Source organism: Lepisosteus platostomus, chromosome 22 (assembly GCF_059453375.1).
Source record: "Lepisosteus platostomus isolate fLepPlt1 chromosome 22, fLepPlt1.hap1, whole genome shotgun sequence".
In the NCBI taxonomy this organism is placed as follows: Eukaryota; Metazoa; Chordata; class Actinopteri; order Semionotiformes; family Lepisosteidae; genus Lepisosteus; species Lepisosteus platostomus.
Window position 1 is genome coordinate 11,473,372 of NC_142632.1, and position 16,758 is coordinate 11,490,129.

Genomic DNA, 16,758 nt, shown 5'->3' on the forward strand with positions numbered 1-16,758 from the left:
GTATAGTTCCTGCTGGGCAGGGTGCACCTGTTCGTGCAGTTAATAATAATAAGAATAATAATTGCTTACACTTATATAGCGCTTTTCTGGGCACTTCACTCAAAGCGCTTTACAGGTAATGGGAACTCCCCTCCACCACCACCAATGTGCAGCATCCACCTGGATGATGCGATGGCAGCCATAGTGCGCCAGAACACTCACCACACATCAGCTATCAGTGGGGAGGAGAGCAGAGTAATTAAGCCAGTTTATAGAGGGGGATTGTTAGGAGGCCATGATTGATAAAGGCCGATGGGAAATTTGGCCAGGATGCCGGGGTACACCCTGGTTCTATTGGCGTGGGAGTGCTGAGGTGCTGGTGTCGTTTGAGAGTAGTTTTTTTGCCAGAGTGTTAATGTGCCGTTGCCGTCGTGAACCGGTGCAGTAAATGGCGCAGACTGGTTGTTCCTGTCAGGACTCCTCCATGCCAGCATTCCTGCAAGGTGGTCTTCCTGCTTCAGTGGCGTTACTGTGGGATTGCATGACATCAGGGTAACGTCTCTACGCATCTAAACACAGCTTTGTCCATGAAGGTAAAATGGATTGAAGCAGTGCACGCTAAGTGTGGACTTTGTCGGAACTTTTTTAACTTGATTATTTTGTAGTCAAGGCTGCAGTAAGAACAGAGGTGCATTGTGATGTATACAGCTACTTCTTGATGGCAGAAAAGTTTGATTCCAAAACTCTCATTTTACTTTTGTCGGATTTCACTCTTGAGCAATATACGGGTTTGCTGTGATGGTAGCTTACTGGCAGCATGGTGCCGCAGTGGTTAATATTGCTGCCTTGCAGAGCTGGGGCCCTGGGGTGCTCTCTGCGTGGAGTTTGTATGTTCTCCGGGTGGTCATGTAGCTTTCCTCGAGCTGCTGCAGTTTCCTTCCACAGTCTGAAGACATACTGGAATGTTAGCTGCCTCCTGGAAAAACTGGCCCTGGTGTGAGTGTGTGCCCTGAGATGGACTGGTGTCCCATCCAGGATGTACCCCACCTTGTGCCCATTGCCTACTGGGATAGGCCCTAGCTTTCCCGAGCCCCTCTATTGGAAGCAGCAGTTAGAAAATGGATGGATGGTAGTAGGTTTCGATCCTGTTTTTTTCCCTACATAGCTCACATGAACACATTCTGTAATACAATGCATTCACTGTATTCCGCAGCAAAGTAAAAAAAAAATCACTCTTGGATTAAATTCCCAGTGGTGTGACGCGGTCAGATTTTTACAAGTCGAGCAGTAGTGTAGCCTGGGCAGTGCCTATCTGCACACAGCTGTGCTGCCGTGTCCATTGCGTGACACATCGGCCCGAATCCTTCCTTCCGGTTTCCTTGCTGGGGCCGTAGGACGTCTTTAGCTGCTCCTCCATGATGGTCTCGGTCTTGGATTCTGCAGGCGTGCAGTTCCTGGCCCAAGGAAGAAGATCTGTGTGAAATCTTAAGGTCTGTCTGCTGCCTACAGGATAGGCACCGCGTGGTTGCAGACCGTCGCAGTATGGCCTCTCCTGTGCATCCTTAGATATTCCTGTGTCTTCTTGCTTCCTCTCTTTACTGGAGCCAACTTGATGATGTCATTAAACATTTAGTTTCTGGATTTTTGATTTTGTTTGCATAGTTGCAAAACGTGCATGGAAAGATCGGGTTTCGTCTCCGGCTGCAGCATTGTCCAGGTTGTCTAGTTTTTGTTCTCAGGCTTGAAGGGTTGCGTTTGAATCTCTTCAATGCCCACATCTGAGCGACAGAATCGTGCTTTCCCACCCTCATTCACGTGGCGCATGTTCTCTCTCACCGGCCAGTGAGAGGGGGTTGGTTTTGCTGAGCAGCCTGCTGCTGGATGGGGCTCGGCTTTGGCAGTCTCGGCCTCAGGCCTCGTCATTGTGGCAGAATGAAAATAGGTCATTTCTAGTCTCTGAGAACATTGAAGACTGGCCGAAACTGGTGATGTGGTAAGGTCATCATGACTCAAGCCAGTGACTGAAGGGAAAATGATCTGTCCTTAGGGAGAGGTGTGCGAAAACCGCTTGATTAATCCTTTTGTCTCAGGCCCCACGCACTATTATATAGTGCCTAAGACAACAGTCTAAATTTTCCCTGTGTTTTTTTTTCCCTTTTGTTTTGTAGCTTCCGATCAAAGCAGGACAGCAGAACACCCACACCAAAGTCAGCACAGAGCACAATAAGGAATGTCTTATCAACATCTCCAAATACAAGTTTTCCCTCGTCATCAGCGGCCTCACTAACATCTTGAAAAATGTGAACAATATGGTAAGTAGCTCCAGAATGGGTCCACGTTTTCATTGTAAAATAACGAGCCCTTTTGGGCTATGTGTTTATCTCATATTTCCGATTGCTGGTCACTTTGATCATTTTTCTGAAAGTTACTTCCATGTGTGTTTTTATCACGTGTGTGTGTGTCTTTCCTGTGATAAATGAGTGTGGGACACAGATGAGAATGCAATGTTCAAGAGGACCGTTTCCATCTTCAGAGATGGTGCTGAGCATCATATTAGGAGGATGTGCTTTTTCCTTTTTTTATAAAAACGTGAAGCTGTCGGCTTCTGGCCTGTTGCTCACGTAACTGTTCTGAAAAACTGCTTTCTTTATAAGCTGTGCGATACTAGCTCTGCTTCAAATGCTCGGGCTTTGACGGCCTGTGTTTTCGGCGTGGGTCTTGATGGGATTTTCTGGAAAGTGCTGGAAGAGAACCTGAGGGCCCGGAGAGGAGAAGGGCTGCCTCATGCTAATGTCTTGCTCTCCTCCGTCGTGCTGAGGGCCGGAATTAGCTGCCCTTTCCCCGGCAGCCTTATTGGCCCGTGCTCAGCTACTCGCTGCCTCCTGAGAGCGGGCATGGGCAGGGAGGCCGGCGGCACTATCACGTGGCTAGAGAGGAGGCCAGGTGCTCGATCCGTCCCTCGGCTCTTCAGTCAGTGAACCCCGGGACCAAGTCCGCGAGGATCACCCAGCTCCGGAACTGGGAAGAACTAGCAAATGGGAATGCGTCTGTCAGGGTCCCTGATCGCGCGCGGTCAGGCCGGGTCCTGAGCACCCGGTCAGCTCCCGAAGATCACAGACCACAGAGGGCAGAAACTGTGATCGGAGCCCCGTCTCCCCTGCACGCCTGACGTGACGCTGGTGCAGTCGGAGGAAAGCTTTGACGTCCAGAGATCCGCTCGGAGCCCCTCAGTCAGCGTCTCTTGCAAAGTGGCTTGCGAAGCCAAGGAGCTCCTGAGCTCCTGCATGCCCCAGCATGCCTTTCCTCTCGGACAGAGGGTCACCTCTGCTTAGCTGTGCATGCTCAAGATGTTGGCCAAATCCATAATATGTGGAAACTTAGAATGAAGGGGGTGATATGTGTTATATTAATGGGAGTGCCACATGAGATTTAAGAAATTCTTTCACAACACTGGCTGGTAGGTCTTCAACTGTGTATAGGTATAAATTTATTGAATGCTGGTGTATATTGTCTGGGGTCTTTCTGCAGTGATTATTTACAGCTCCTAATAGCCTGATCCTCAAGCTCTTATTGGGTGATACAGAGAATGAATGTTGTGAGTGATTCTTCCATCAGAACCTGGGGATCGTACTGTCGTATTTATTATTGTCAGGTCGCCTTCCCACTTGCAGCTCTGGAGCAGAATCCACCATTTTTCAGAGGCCATTCGCTTTGCCTGACTTGGGCACTTTGGATGTAAATTCCACTTGTGAATTTGAATGCTTTTTTTCCTCCACTAAAAGCAGCACAGCTAATCTTCCCAAAAGGCAAGAATAACAAAACTTTGCATCGCAATTTAGCACGCGAGGTGCATTTGTCCTCCTGTGCTTTTTTTTATGTAAGTCTCCACCCCTTGCTTTTGATCTCCCATTACTGAGCTTGTAGACAAGTCTTCCACGCTGTGTTCAAAATCTTAAGCTTAGCTCAAGCCCCCTTCAGCTTGACTTAGTGGGCAAAGTCCAGAAAATGAAGGTGTTGATTTGTGAAGTGCAGAACTTTGTGGCGGTACGGTTCTTGTTGCCTGCCGGCTCATCACTTTGTAGAGGGACTTGAGGTGATTATTAGCCAGTCTTCAGCCTCAACCCTTTTTAATAAGAGGCAGAAGTGGTGTAAAGGGCAGCATGTGATGCTGTTCCTCCTGTCCCTGTCCACCCAGCGTGAGACAGAGCTGGGCTGCCGGCTGTAGAAAGCTTGGTGTCCCAGGAGTGCCACTAGCCCTGCCTGTGGCCACATGGCAGCCCTGTTGCAGGTTAAAAGCAGGAGATAAACTTATAAGAAGAGGAGGGAAAAACACAAACAAGACAAGGCCATTTGACCTGTCTGGCATGTGGACCCATCCAGCCTATTTCTGAGGCACCACGGTCATAATGGAAATTTAATGGAAGGAGTTAAATACCATCGGAGTATGCAAGTCGTACAGTTATTGAGAGCTGTAAAAGGTAGTGTTGCTCTAAGTTCCGATACTAAACTGATTTCTGGAAATGGGGTGGTGTGAAGGATTCTTGCAAGGCCTGAAACAGATTCTTCATACTGTGCGTTTCCAGCATCGCTGACGGGGATGTCCGGTTCCCAGACAGCAGTTCAAGAGCTAAGCTCCTGCAGCCAGGAGCACAGCAGACATCTGGGTCAGCCGTAGTCAAGCTTTGACACTGCTGCTGGTACACGAGCCGGCCACCATGGAACGAGATGGCCCCCTCCAAAAACCAAAGACATTGCTTCATTCATTTCTATGCTTGGGATCGGCTCGTCCTTTGCGCTGGGTCGATAAGCGTGCCTGCATGCAGTTGGAGTTGGCCCCGCCTGATGTTAAACTCACGACATAAGCAAGTGGGCCGACTCCAGGAGAAACTGCCGCGCTTATAGAAGAGAGCCAGTCCGACTGTCCTGTGTCAACTTTTCACAGACTGTAAAAAAAAACAAACTGGACGACAACGCAGTTATTACCAAGGGTGTTGACTGCAGACCACCCTGTCAAACTCACTCCCTGTATATTGCTCACAGATGTTTGGTGTTTCCTCCACAAACCATTAAAAAACAAAGTTGGGCACTTTGCTATATATGTAAAGGGTTTGGGGAGCTGTACAATGAGATCTTCCACTTTTATGCTTCTGTGTTAGGCTTTGCTAAACTTTGCTAAAGATATCCCCATCAGACTAAGACATTTTGGTATCATTTTGATATCGTATACATTTCACATTTCAGTTACTTGCTGTGCTAAATAGATGTCCTTTAACATACAAAACCTCTCTGAGGATGTGCGTTTCTGCATTTGCTACTGGGTAGAGTAGAGACCAGTGTGATAAGCTCTCAAACAAGAACAAGAAACAAGAAGAGCACATGTATTCTTCACGGAATATTTTTATCTCACTTCTGCCGAAACTACAGGTACCTTGTTTATATGGATATAAACACAAAACTATTTTTCATCAAACTGATAGCCAAAACCACCAAATATTGCTTGCTAATGGAATAATAAAAATTACTCAATTGCACTGAGCAGGTCCGTATTATTAATAAGAAGTGCTCATTATTATATTTGAACATCACTTATAACTGAAACAGTGACAGAATTATTACCAGGACGGCTAGTCTTTTCTGTTGCATGTAAACTGACATTTTATTGAACAGACAAGGTATGACGAAGAGATCTAGAAAAAGATTTGGAGGAAGGCACAGTGGGTCGCAGCAGGTGTAGGCTGTAGTAGTTCAGCATGTGTAGGCTGCAAAGGAACAAATAATAGGTTTAAGAGAAGAAAGAAAACGCAACGTTTCAGCCGTGGAGCCTTCTTCATAGATGCATTTTGTTCAGTTTATCAACAAGGTGTCCACTATGAATATCAAAGGCTCATAGCATGTGTTAAAAGCAATACAAGCCCCATGCCTGGGACTCATGCTTTGCACCAGGTGGCAGTGAGAGACAGTCTTGTCCTGATTCTGTCCCATTCCTCTCTTAGAGCCTGCACAAGTGCATTTGTGCCTGTCTGTTGGTCTCAAGGATTCGATGCCTCAGTTCATTCCAGATCATCCCACAGATATTCAGTGGGTCTTAATTCTGGTGAGAACGGGAGCCGGTAAGATCTCATCACTTGTTCAAGAAAGCACCAGGTTGCCATCAATCACTGCGTTCTGCAGTAGCTTGGCAGTCTGGCCCAGACTGTCACTCTTGGACCCCCTTTTCATTGGGCCTTTTCTTCACAACAATTGATGGAATCTTTTGGCATGTCTACTCCATTCTCTCTCCATTAAATTGGTCTACACAAAACCTTAACTAAATTTCCATTGTCTGTCCTGGCTCTCCTTGAACTATGGGATGCCTTTGACATTGTGCAGTCCTCATAAATAATTTAGACACTGATGATGACATCATTTGGTTTTCACTTATGTAGCTGGCTCCTGTCTTTCTGAATATTGAGCTACTGCACTTTGTAACTACAGAGTGTACGAATGGGCTATGACCCCTCTGTGGTGACTTGCGGTGTTCAGCAAGGCTCAGGTTATGGGCCCTTTTCCCTTCCACGTCACCATTTTACCACATGGTGATTATCTTCCGTTGCCATGGTTTCACAACTGTTTCATACTGTATGCTGTTTAGTGCATAATACAGTCTGGGTGCAACAATATTTTTCGTAGTTCAGTAGTGACGAGACAGAGGTGATGGGATTCCTTTAGTATAGTCATTGATGCCCTTGAGATCAGATCAGCTACCCATGTGAAAAGTCCACAAATTTGACTATTGTGTTTTTGTTCACCTGTGTGATATTGCATGTTACTAACCTATTCTGTCCAGTCTGCTGCTGGCTTTTATTTTCTCTAGCTTGGATCTCTGTAACATACTGTTAACAGGTGCCACTAAGTGTGCTCTTAACAGACTTGAGTTTTGTCAAAGCTCAGTATTTTTAAATCTGTATTAAGTTACATTTGAATATCACTTCTGTTCTTGCCTCCCTCCATTTGCTCCCAGTGACATATAGGACTGACTTCAAAATCCTCCTCCAGACCACAAATCGCTAAACCACCAGACTCCTTCCTTCCTCAAAGACAAGCTGGACCCCACAGGAGGACTCGAGAATGCAGGCACTGCTGTTCTAGCCCTGGCATGCTTTTGACAGAAGCACTTTCCAGCAAGAATGTGCATACATACGGGAACAAAAAAATGTGCCCAATTTTCAGATGTCCTTTCTGTTTTAAAAAATGTAGGCTTGTCTGTGTGTGAAGCTCTGTCTGGCTTGTATGCTTTCCACAGGCTGCAACACAAGTGCCATTCATGGAAAAGTGGAAGAAAACCTCTTTTTGACTTGACAGCCAACAATGAAGGACATTGTCAGTCAAGGAGCAGATTAGGCCAGCAATTTGATACAAGAAGGACTCCGCTCTTTTGAGGCCTTTGTATGTACGACGTATGGTAGTCCTCCACAGCCAAACTTTCCACTGCTTAGATGCCTTGAGATACAAAGGGAAAACTATCAGGCGCCCATATAGACTTGTGCTGAATTCATATCCATATTATATCCGAAACTCCTGGACATGACTGGCATATGATGGCAGAGAATCAGTTGTCTAGATTGCTTGCTAGATTTCTACAGACAAAAAAGACCCTGGACAGTTCAATTCTTTGTGGATTAGGAATTTGCTAGACAGCATTTCTGCTGTGCAGAACCTGGATCTCCTCTGTAAATCGTATCCCGTTTTAAAAGACAAGTTTCCTTTATTTGCTAAATGCATTTGCTATGATGGCAAATCGCCATTATTAATGTAAGTATACATTCTGTGCGTATTCCCAGGACTGGCTCCAGTTTTTAACAGTAAATATAATTCACAGGACACAAGCCATCTAAAATATAAAAAAAGCTATGTCATGTGGTTTATTAACGCAGTAAACAGATTTCTAATGAAACAATCTGTAGCAGCTAAAATTTGGCAGAGAGTTTAGACTGTATCCGTTGCAGTGAAGAAGCAATAAAACAACTTCAGTTTTCTGATACGAGAGGTAAGTTCAGAATGCGCTCTTGCCAAAACAAATGGTCAGAAACGGAGCATGGAAACAGGCCAAAAATCAGTCTAGTTAACTCAAGGAACAAAATTAAACCTTAACACAGGGGGTGCAGCAGACCTTAAAAGCCAGTGGATCTGGCACATTGACCAACATGGGTGCGGTTTTGTCGCAGCTGAGAGGAGCTGCAGGTTAGACACCCCTGTCCCTGAGCTTGTGTCTCTTCGCTCTAAACCTTCAGTAAACTCTATGGGCCTTGAGTTCCCACATGTGCATATTGCCCAGCTAATCCACTTACTACAGCCCAGGGAGAGTGCCCCTTGTTTGCACAGGGCAGAAGTGGACCTCTGTGGTATTCCGTTCTCCCCCAAAGCTGAGAAGACTAGACTGAGGGTGGATAAGATTTTATTTTACCCAGGCTGCCCTCTGGGATACAAAGGGGCAAACTGTTATATGGACACATTCACCCGGTTCATATCCATATCATATCAGACAATCCTGGATGTGTTTTCCAGTGCTTAGATGCCTTGAGATACAAAGGGCAAACTATCAGGCTCCCATATAGACCTGTGCTGGATTCATATCCATATTATATCCGAAACTCCTGGACATGACTGGATACAATTGCAGAGAATCAGTTCTCTGGATTATGTGCTACTTTACTACACCCCCAAAAAGACCCTGGGCAGTTCAGTTAATTGAGCGTTTGGAATTGCAGGACGCATTGGGTCGTCTTCGTCTTTGGTGCCACTCATGGCAGCTGTGGTTTTGTTGAGGGCTCCACTGATTTAACCTGTTCTCTGATTTCTTCCCAGCGGATATTTGGAGAAGCTGCAGAGAAGAATCTCTACCTCTCACAGCTCATTATACTGGACACACTGGAGAAATGCCTGGCAGGGGTAAGGAACTTGCTTTGCAGGACAGTTTGGTTTTTTTCCATGCCTACATATTTTTTTTTTCCACTTTTCTAAGTTTCTTTTAATTTAAAAAAATGTGTCATGTGTTATTATGGAGGAGTGGTTAGTCCTCTGCTTGTAACTGGAAGGTTGTGGGTTAAAAATCCCAGGTGGATCATTGCTGTTAGAGCTCTGAGTGAGGTACTTCACTTACCTTACTTCTGTGTGAGGCCCAGCTGTATAAATTAGTGCAATTTTTCGCTTCTTTGAATAAAAGTCCCTCCCAAATTACAAAAAAGCTTGGCAATACGCAGGAACCTGAATTGTAGCACTCAAGAGTAGACGAGACCATTAGGATGAAAAAGATGTTTAAAATTAGAGTACAATATTAAAATGAGAATGTTTTGTTGCATTTAGGTGATAAAACATTGTCAGTGTTTATCGAAATAGAACCATATGCTATGACCATGAGATCTTCCTATATAGTTCACTTCTTCTCAAGATAAGCCTTTGCTTCAGTGCAGGTGACTGCTATCATTAGCCAAGATGATCTCTGATGAGGTATGTGCTCATTCCTAAATTGTGCTGCTCACACACTTAGACACAATCCCCCTGTGTTTCATGATCCTAACCCAGAGATTATACTGCACAACCACAAATGAGCAAATACAAGCCAAATTTGAGCATATCCAAGAAGAGAAACATTAGTTTTTAAACATGTAAAACATGTTTCACATTCCTTTTTCCAGTTACTATGCATTTTAGGAATAGATACCTGTGTGCTTTAGTTAGTGAATGCTGATGTTTTTGAGATTTCATTTGACATGTTCTAGCCTGTAAAATAAAAGGTACAACCTGCAGATGGACAGATATTGAACTCACTTTAAACTGAACTGTCTTTATCCAACAGTCACTTCATAGCTGAGCAGCAGCCTTTTGAATCCTATGCTGGCTGTACTGTCTCTGTGCTGGACTTTGTGTTTGGAGAGGATTGTGTTAATGCTGTTCAAAATTCACAGTTTTATTTTTTTAGTCCCCCTCTAAACCAAATGCAACAGCTACCGACTACAGAAGATGACTTTAGCAGGTGTTTCCTTGACTTGAGTTAGCATTTTCACAGCCTCCAATGGGATTGCTTTGGGTTTCCTGTATAGATTTTTCATTAATGCATGCCCTCAGATGGAGTGCAGCTGCTTATGACTTTAACAAATCTTCTACATTCTGCAACGTCTTACTTGCTTATTTCTGTTTTTTTGCCCATTTTGGTTTAGTTTTTCAGCCACTGCAGTGGCTTGCTGGTTTTCTTGTTCACTCCGATTCCTTGTTTGATGCCAGTGGAAAGCGGAGAACTAAGTCACTGGTTAACCGTAACGATACAGGGGCTTTTCTTTGACGCTACACGCAAGTCTCTTTCAGATCATATCGGACACGCAGCACCTTCAGATGCAGGGGCTATTGGAAATTTCAATCATTTATTCTAGTTTTAGTTTTTTTGAGAGGCACATATGTTGTCGTTTTTCTGGCATCGTGCTCGGCTAAGAGATGGAGCTGTTAGCCAGTTGTGTGAGGCACATGTTTTGACGGAAGTTATAGTGGAGATTGATCCCAAATGGCCAAACATTTCTTAGGCTCCTAAAATTCATTTAATTAACGTAAGAGTTGGAAAGGCTTAATTAAGCATTAATACCTACCACAGGGGGATTTGCCACAGATGAACAACAGGATTTCAGCTCCACTGACCTTGAGCTAAAGTCTTCATTTCTTTCGCTTTTGTTTAGTCATTCATTCCTCAGCCTGATAAAGTCCTTCATTCCTTGCAGCCTCTGTCAGCCATGACACAAATCTGTCCGAAAGGGGCAGCCTTTGTGTTTTACGCTGAACTGTCGGCTCGTACTGCAGGCGTGAAAGGCAGGCCTTTTGCCCTTAAAAACTGGGCGGCTGTCACGTTTTTGCTGTACTTGGCGTCCCAGCCAAGCTCGCAGTAAATGCCTTTGCCGTAACGTGCGGCCGTCTCTGCCCCCCCCCTCCCCCCCCATAGCAACCCAAGGACTGCATGCGGCTGGATGAGACCATGCTGGTGAAGCAGCTGCTGCCGGAGATCTGCCATTTCATCCACACGTACCGCGAGGGGAACCAGCACGCCGCCGAGCTGCGCAGCTCGGCTTCCGGGGTGCTCTTCTCGCTCAGCTGCAATAACTTCAACGCCGTCTTCAGCCGCATCTCCACGAGGTAACGGGGTCCGTGGGCAGATGGGTTTGGGTGGGGGTGCGGGGCCTCATCCCATCTCCGCCGTTCCACCTTCTGAAATCCCTCATCGGGCACTGCTGCGAGGTGTCCCAGTCCCCGCCGACTGAGTCGCAGAGAAACACGGGTGGGGAATATTCCTGCTGGAATATTCCTGATGTGCACGGTGGGACTATGGAGGTGATGGGATGCATTTTGTACCCCAGCTATGACGAAACCTCACATACACTTAAAACCTATTGCCAGCAGCCATATCGGCCTGCAACTCGCAACTGGCAAACCACTGAAGCTCAGCAGGTGTGAGCCTGGCCAGTAACTGGATGGGAGACTCCTGGGAGAAGTTAAGGTAGCTGCTGGAAGAGGTGTTAGTGGGACCAGGAGGGGGCGCTCACGCTGCAGTCTGTGTGGGTCCTAATGCCCCAGTATAGTGTCGGGGACACTATACTGTAGAAGGGTTTCGTCCTTCAGATGAGACATAATACCCAGGTCCTGACTCTCTGTGGTCATTAAAAAACCCCAGGTTGTTTCTCTACAAATTTCCCCCTGGTCATTGCCAGTCATGGTCTCCTTGTAATCTGGCTTCATTACTCTGCTCTCCTCCCCACTGAGAGCTGGTGTGTGGGGAGCATACTGGTGCACTACTGGTGCTGCCGTCGCATCATCCAGGTGGGGCTGGACACTGGTGGTGGTACATTACCTGTAATGTCCTTGCAGTGGAGTGTCCAGAAAATCGCTATATAAGTGTAAGGAATTATTATTGAAACTTCACCCTGAGGCAGTGAAGTGAAATTGAGCACCTCCCTTGCTCTCCAGAATCTCCTTCCATGTCGCCCTTCTGTCACCCACTGACCCCATTCCTGTCCTGTGCCTTGCAGCTTTCCCTGCTGCTCGATCTTTGAATTATAGATGCCCTTGTTTCCTAGGCTTTTAGCTCCTTCCGGCTGGTTCATCCTTCCATCAGCCTCCTTTCTTTGTCAAGAAGAAAATAGCCTAGACACCTCAGACCATCTGAACTAGAACCAGGGATATCCGTTATTCCTTTAAAGCGTTCAGCACTAGGCTGGCTGGGTGATCATCTCAGCTGGGGAGCTAGAACTAGGCAGATTTCTTCCGTTTTATCAATGGTGCTTCTTTATTTGTTGAGAAAAGCAGTTGACACAGCCTTGGCTCAGGGAGAGAGAACTTTCTTCAGGAAGGTCCTAGTGGTGTGGGCGAAGCTCCTGCAGGAAGGGGGTTATTTGCTCGAGCCTCTGCTCTGCTTCTGTGTCCTCCTGAGGTGTGTGTGTGTGTGTGTGTGTGGGGGGGGGGGGTCAAGCTGCCAGCAGCTAGCATTACTGACCTTCTGACCCCACTCCCCCCCCTCCACTTCCTGCCCCGAGAAGCAGCTGGGAGAGAGACGGAGTGCCGGCATGAGGGATCTGGCTGCAGGCCGTGCGCTCTCCTGCCTAATCCCCGCGCACGGCTCCGCTAGTAACTTCCATAAAGGGCCGCTTTGTGCGCGGGGTTGTGGGGCGGGTATGGGGGGGGGGGGGTAGACTTTCTCATTGCGCCCTCTTCCGCGCGGCCCAGGCCGGAGAGAGAGAGGAGTCTTGGTTGTGGAGTGGTTTGTGTGCGCTTTTTTTGGGGCGGCGGTGTGGAGATCACATCTGATATAGTCATTAACTGTTCAGGTTTATGAATTATTCGCCAGCAGAAGTCAGTTTTTCTGCGCACACAGCACAGTTTTGGTTTGAAAAGTGTGTTTGAGTAGGTATTGGTTTATATACTGTATATAAAAGCACTAATGATTGAAAAAGCAGAGAGGGTGGAAGTGGGTATTACTGATTAATACATGAAGAGCAGCTGGTACAGTAAGCAGCGCAGTCTCTAAAAGTGGCAACACAGCTGAACCAGGTTGAACTGAAGATTGCTAAACTTGGTTTACAATTAATCATGGGTCTGTGATGGACACATCTGAACTTTTGTTCTTAAAGCAATACCACATAAATGAGTGCCGACAAAATGTCTGCTGATGTCTACGAGGAGAGAGAATGTCATATAAGAGTCAGCATCCGCTGAACTGGTCCACGTGAAGCAGTTTAGAAGTGTCAGTCACAGAAGGGGCTTCTGTCTGCCTTGACCTGATCTGACCCTGTTGTGAGCACTGGATTGCATAGCGGTCTTTTTTGAGCTCTTGCTCTCAGCTACTGAACAATGTTCAAGGTGTGCTAAAAAAAGCCTTGTTCATCACCTGTGTCCCATTGTCGTATGTTTAAGACCCAGCTTGAGGTCACTAACAGAGATGCAGTCACACTGGAAGTCTCACTTTTGGAGGTGTGCAGATTTGACTCCCTTCTCTTCTCGGGTGCAGGTTGCAGGAGCTCACAGTGTGCTCTGAAGACAACGTGGACGTGCACGACATTGAGCTCATACAGTATATCAATGTGGACTGCTCCAAACTCAAAAGGCTGCTCCAAGGTATGGCAAACCCTGCTCAGAATCTGATTTGTTCTTTAATTGATCACAGCTGGGGCTTGAGAGGTGAAGGAGCTGGCACCTGGGTTGGGGGGTGGTGTTAACGTGATGCACAGTTCTGCAGAGCTCTTGTGTGAACAGGCGCTTGGTTCTTTGTATCATGCAGGGTTGAAAAGTGGGATCGCACAACTCCCAAGGGAGGTGCTCATGTTTCCCCATTGTCCTTCAGTACTGCGGTTAGCCTGACCCCCAGACTCCTCTACCTAACGGGAAAACTGTTGGGCTTATTCTAGTCTTTGACTGGATTTAGTCCCACTTCCAAAATGAACTAAACCCAGGATCCCTCAAGTCAGTTATTTCACATTATCATGTCATATTGACATCTCATCGTGCTCGTCAGTGTGGGCACCTTAAACAAATTTGATCACAGCAATTAACAATTATTCTGAACATCATGGACGTACCCACAGCAGGTAGGGAAAAATTACAGAAGGACTCAGATCAATTAAAAAGGTTAAGAATTAAATTTTCTGCAGTGGAATCTGTTCATGCTAGATTTGTTTTTTCCAACTTTTAGTGTGCAGTTCTACGGGTTGTGGGTCACCCGATGGACAGAAAACGCAGTGCTTCAGTGTAAAAGCTAACAGCTGTGCGATTTATTAACTTTGATTTTTTTTCCCCTTCCTCCAGAAACAGTGTTCAAATTCAAAGCCTTGAAAAAACCTGCACAGCTGAGTGTCATCAACAGCCTGGAAAAGGTCGGTGTCTTCTGTCTGTCCATCCCGATAGCTAAGCCTGGGGCAGCGCACTGGATTTGGGGATCCTTTCCACTTGAGTCTTCGCTGCCACCTGGTGGTGGGGATTCATGCTTTCATCTGATCTGCTGCAGAAAGACAGGAAAACCTTCTTAACGGGGTCTCAGTTCCTGTCAAAAAGCAATGAAAAGGGTTTTTTGTACTGAAAACAGCAAACCTTTTATACATTTATCACTAGTTTCAAAACCACCTCCATCAGACGTCTTTATGGGTTGTTTAATTAAATATGTTGTTAATGTCCCGACAGTGGCAAAATATCATTCGATATTCTGCAGGGGCATATGTTTTTGTCCTTGTTTGCATAAACATTACACTTTTATAAATTTTGAATCACTAGTTAATTTTCATACTCCCCATCTGGTTTGGAGCAGCTGGTTGTATGTTTTGCATGTCTTCAGCTACAAACCCAGGGACCCCACACCGGGGGGAATAAGGAAGTGCCCTGACCCGCCCCCTTCCAGCCAGGCGTCCAGTACTGATTGGAAGAAAGGGGGCCGCAGGGGTCGCCGAGCGCCGGGAGAACCCTGGCCGACCAGTCCCACCCTCCTCTCAGCGGTGCTCGAACCCGTGCTCGTAGGGCTCAGCCTCGGCAAGCGCCTTAACGGCTTAATCGGTTTGGGAGTCCACCCCGCTGCTTGCTGATAGGGCTGGAGCATTATTACAGAGCTGTTTGTGTCCAAGAAGGGGCAAGTCAGACCCCTTTGCTCCTCTGAGCTGATGTGGATTTGAGCCAAGTCTGTGCTTTTCCTATTTCTAAGTGCCATCCTCCCCTGATCCAGTGTCTGTGTCTTGGTCACCATCAGGCCTTCTGGAACTGGGTGGAGAATTACCCCGATGAGTTCACCATGCTTTACCAGCGACCACAGACCGACATGGCGGGTGGGTATTGGCTCGTTTATCACCTGTGTGCGCAGAAGGGACAGTTACAGTGAGTAGTGCGCTCAGAGCACCGAAGCATTAGAATTGTACAGTGTGCATTCTTTATCTGCTTATCCATTGAATTCTGTACATCTCCTTTTGTTTTTGTCTTAGACGAGGAGCTGACACTAACAGGAAAAAAGTTGTTTTTTTTACAGTGTCAGTGATGAGTCGGAGATTCAGGCAATAGTCCCATCTCCCCTATTGATTAGGGGATGTTATGTGCTGTCCGTGCGTCATTGGATCCTTTCGCTAGAGTCTGCAGCTTTGCTGGGGTTTTTTTCCATGACCTTTGCCCTCTGCCCTGCGCAGACTGTGCGGAGAAGCTGTTTGACCTGGTGGACAGCTTTGCGGAGAGCGCCAAGAGGAAGGCGGCGGTGTGGCCGCTGCAGATCATCCTCCTCGTCCTCTGTCCCGAGATCACGCAGGACATCTCCAAGGACGTGGTGGAAGAAAACAGAGTCAACAAGGTGGGGGTGGGAGGAGAGAGAGAGAGCGGGTTTTTCGGTCAGGTCTGTTCATCACCCAGCCTGTCTGGAATGAAGATTTGAAAGTGGCGATTTTAACATCACGACTTATTCAGATACTCTGTTCTTTATGATTTGGAAAGGGAAATCATAAGGGAAGTGCTAGTGCTTTTATGATGAATATTGGTTTACTGGTACTCTTTACTGTTGATTTGCCTAATGCAAAATTATTACACGTGTTGTCTTTTGCTGATGTGCAATCCTAATAGTATGTGCTAGAGTCATAGCGAGCTAGAAGAAAGATCATGTTGGTAGCCTTTTGCTCCTTTTGGAGTAATACGCAATGACCCGTGTCTGACCTTATTGCAGAAACTGTTCCTGGATAACCTACGCAAGGCACTGACGGGCCATGGGGGCAGCAAGCAGCTGACTGAGAGCGCTGCCATCGCCTGTGTCAAACTCTGCAAGGCCTCTACCTACATCAACTGGGAGGATCACTCCGTCATCTTCCTCCTGGTCCAGTCCATGGTGGTAGACCTCAAGGTAAACCTACATCCTGGCCTGGGCATGCTTATGCAGCTGTTCCACAAGTTTCTGAATCCGTGAACCCCATGTGTTCTTCCTGATTTCTGAACTTCCCGAGCCTCCTCCGTGACTCAGCACCTAGAGCACGAGTCGGCAGTTCGTTGCATTCGCCCACAAACCCCTTCTGTTCAGCCCTGCAGTGACTTAGCCTTCGTTTTCTCGTTTTATTTTAACTCGTCACAAAAGATTTAGCAAAAAAAAAACAACCTTCTTTGAGATACGTCCCGTGTAGCCAAAACATCTTTTCAGTTAAGAGCGACATGAGAGCCTGTCTCAAGGTTACCCACAGCAGACTGCCTTGCAGCTTGACAATTAATGCCGGCAGCTTTGCAGATTCAAAGCCCACCAGCTGCTCCAGCCCCAGCTGTGAG

At 46.6% G+C, this 16,758-nt stretch overlaps 1 protein-coding gene across 9 annotated transcripts in view; it reads left to right on the forward strand.

Moving 5' to 3' along the window:
- The window catches only part of nf1a (neurofibromin 1a), a 103,035-nt gene that overhangs the window by 6,714 nt on the left and 79,563 nt on the right, over nucleotides 1–16,758 (forward strand). For all 9 annotated transcript variants that reach the window (XM_088615894.1, XM_088615895.1, XM_088615901.1 and 6 more), the window contains exons 2-9: nucleotides 2,148–2,291; nucleotides 8,824–8,907; nucleotides 10,943–11,133; nucleotides 13,499–13,605; nucleotides 14,293–14,360; nucleotides 15,221–15,296; nucleotides 15,648–15,805; nucleotides 16,172–16,345. In XM_088615894.1, the coding sequence (XP_088472020.1) occupies nucleotides 2,148–2,291; nucleotides 8,824–8,907; nucleotides 10,943–11,133; nucleotides 13,499–13,605; nucleotides 14,293–14,360; nucleotides 15,221–15,296; nucleotides 15,648–15,805; nucleotides 16,172–16,345 (1,002 nt within the window). The remainder of the gene's footprint in view (nucleotides 1–2,147; nucleotides 2,292–8,823; nucleotides 8,908–10,942; nucleotides 11,134–13,498; nucleotides 13,606–14,292; nucleotides 14,361–15,220; nucleotides 15,297–15,647; nucleotides 15,806–16,171; nucleotides 16,346–16,758) is intronic.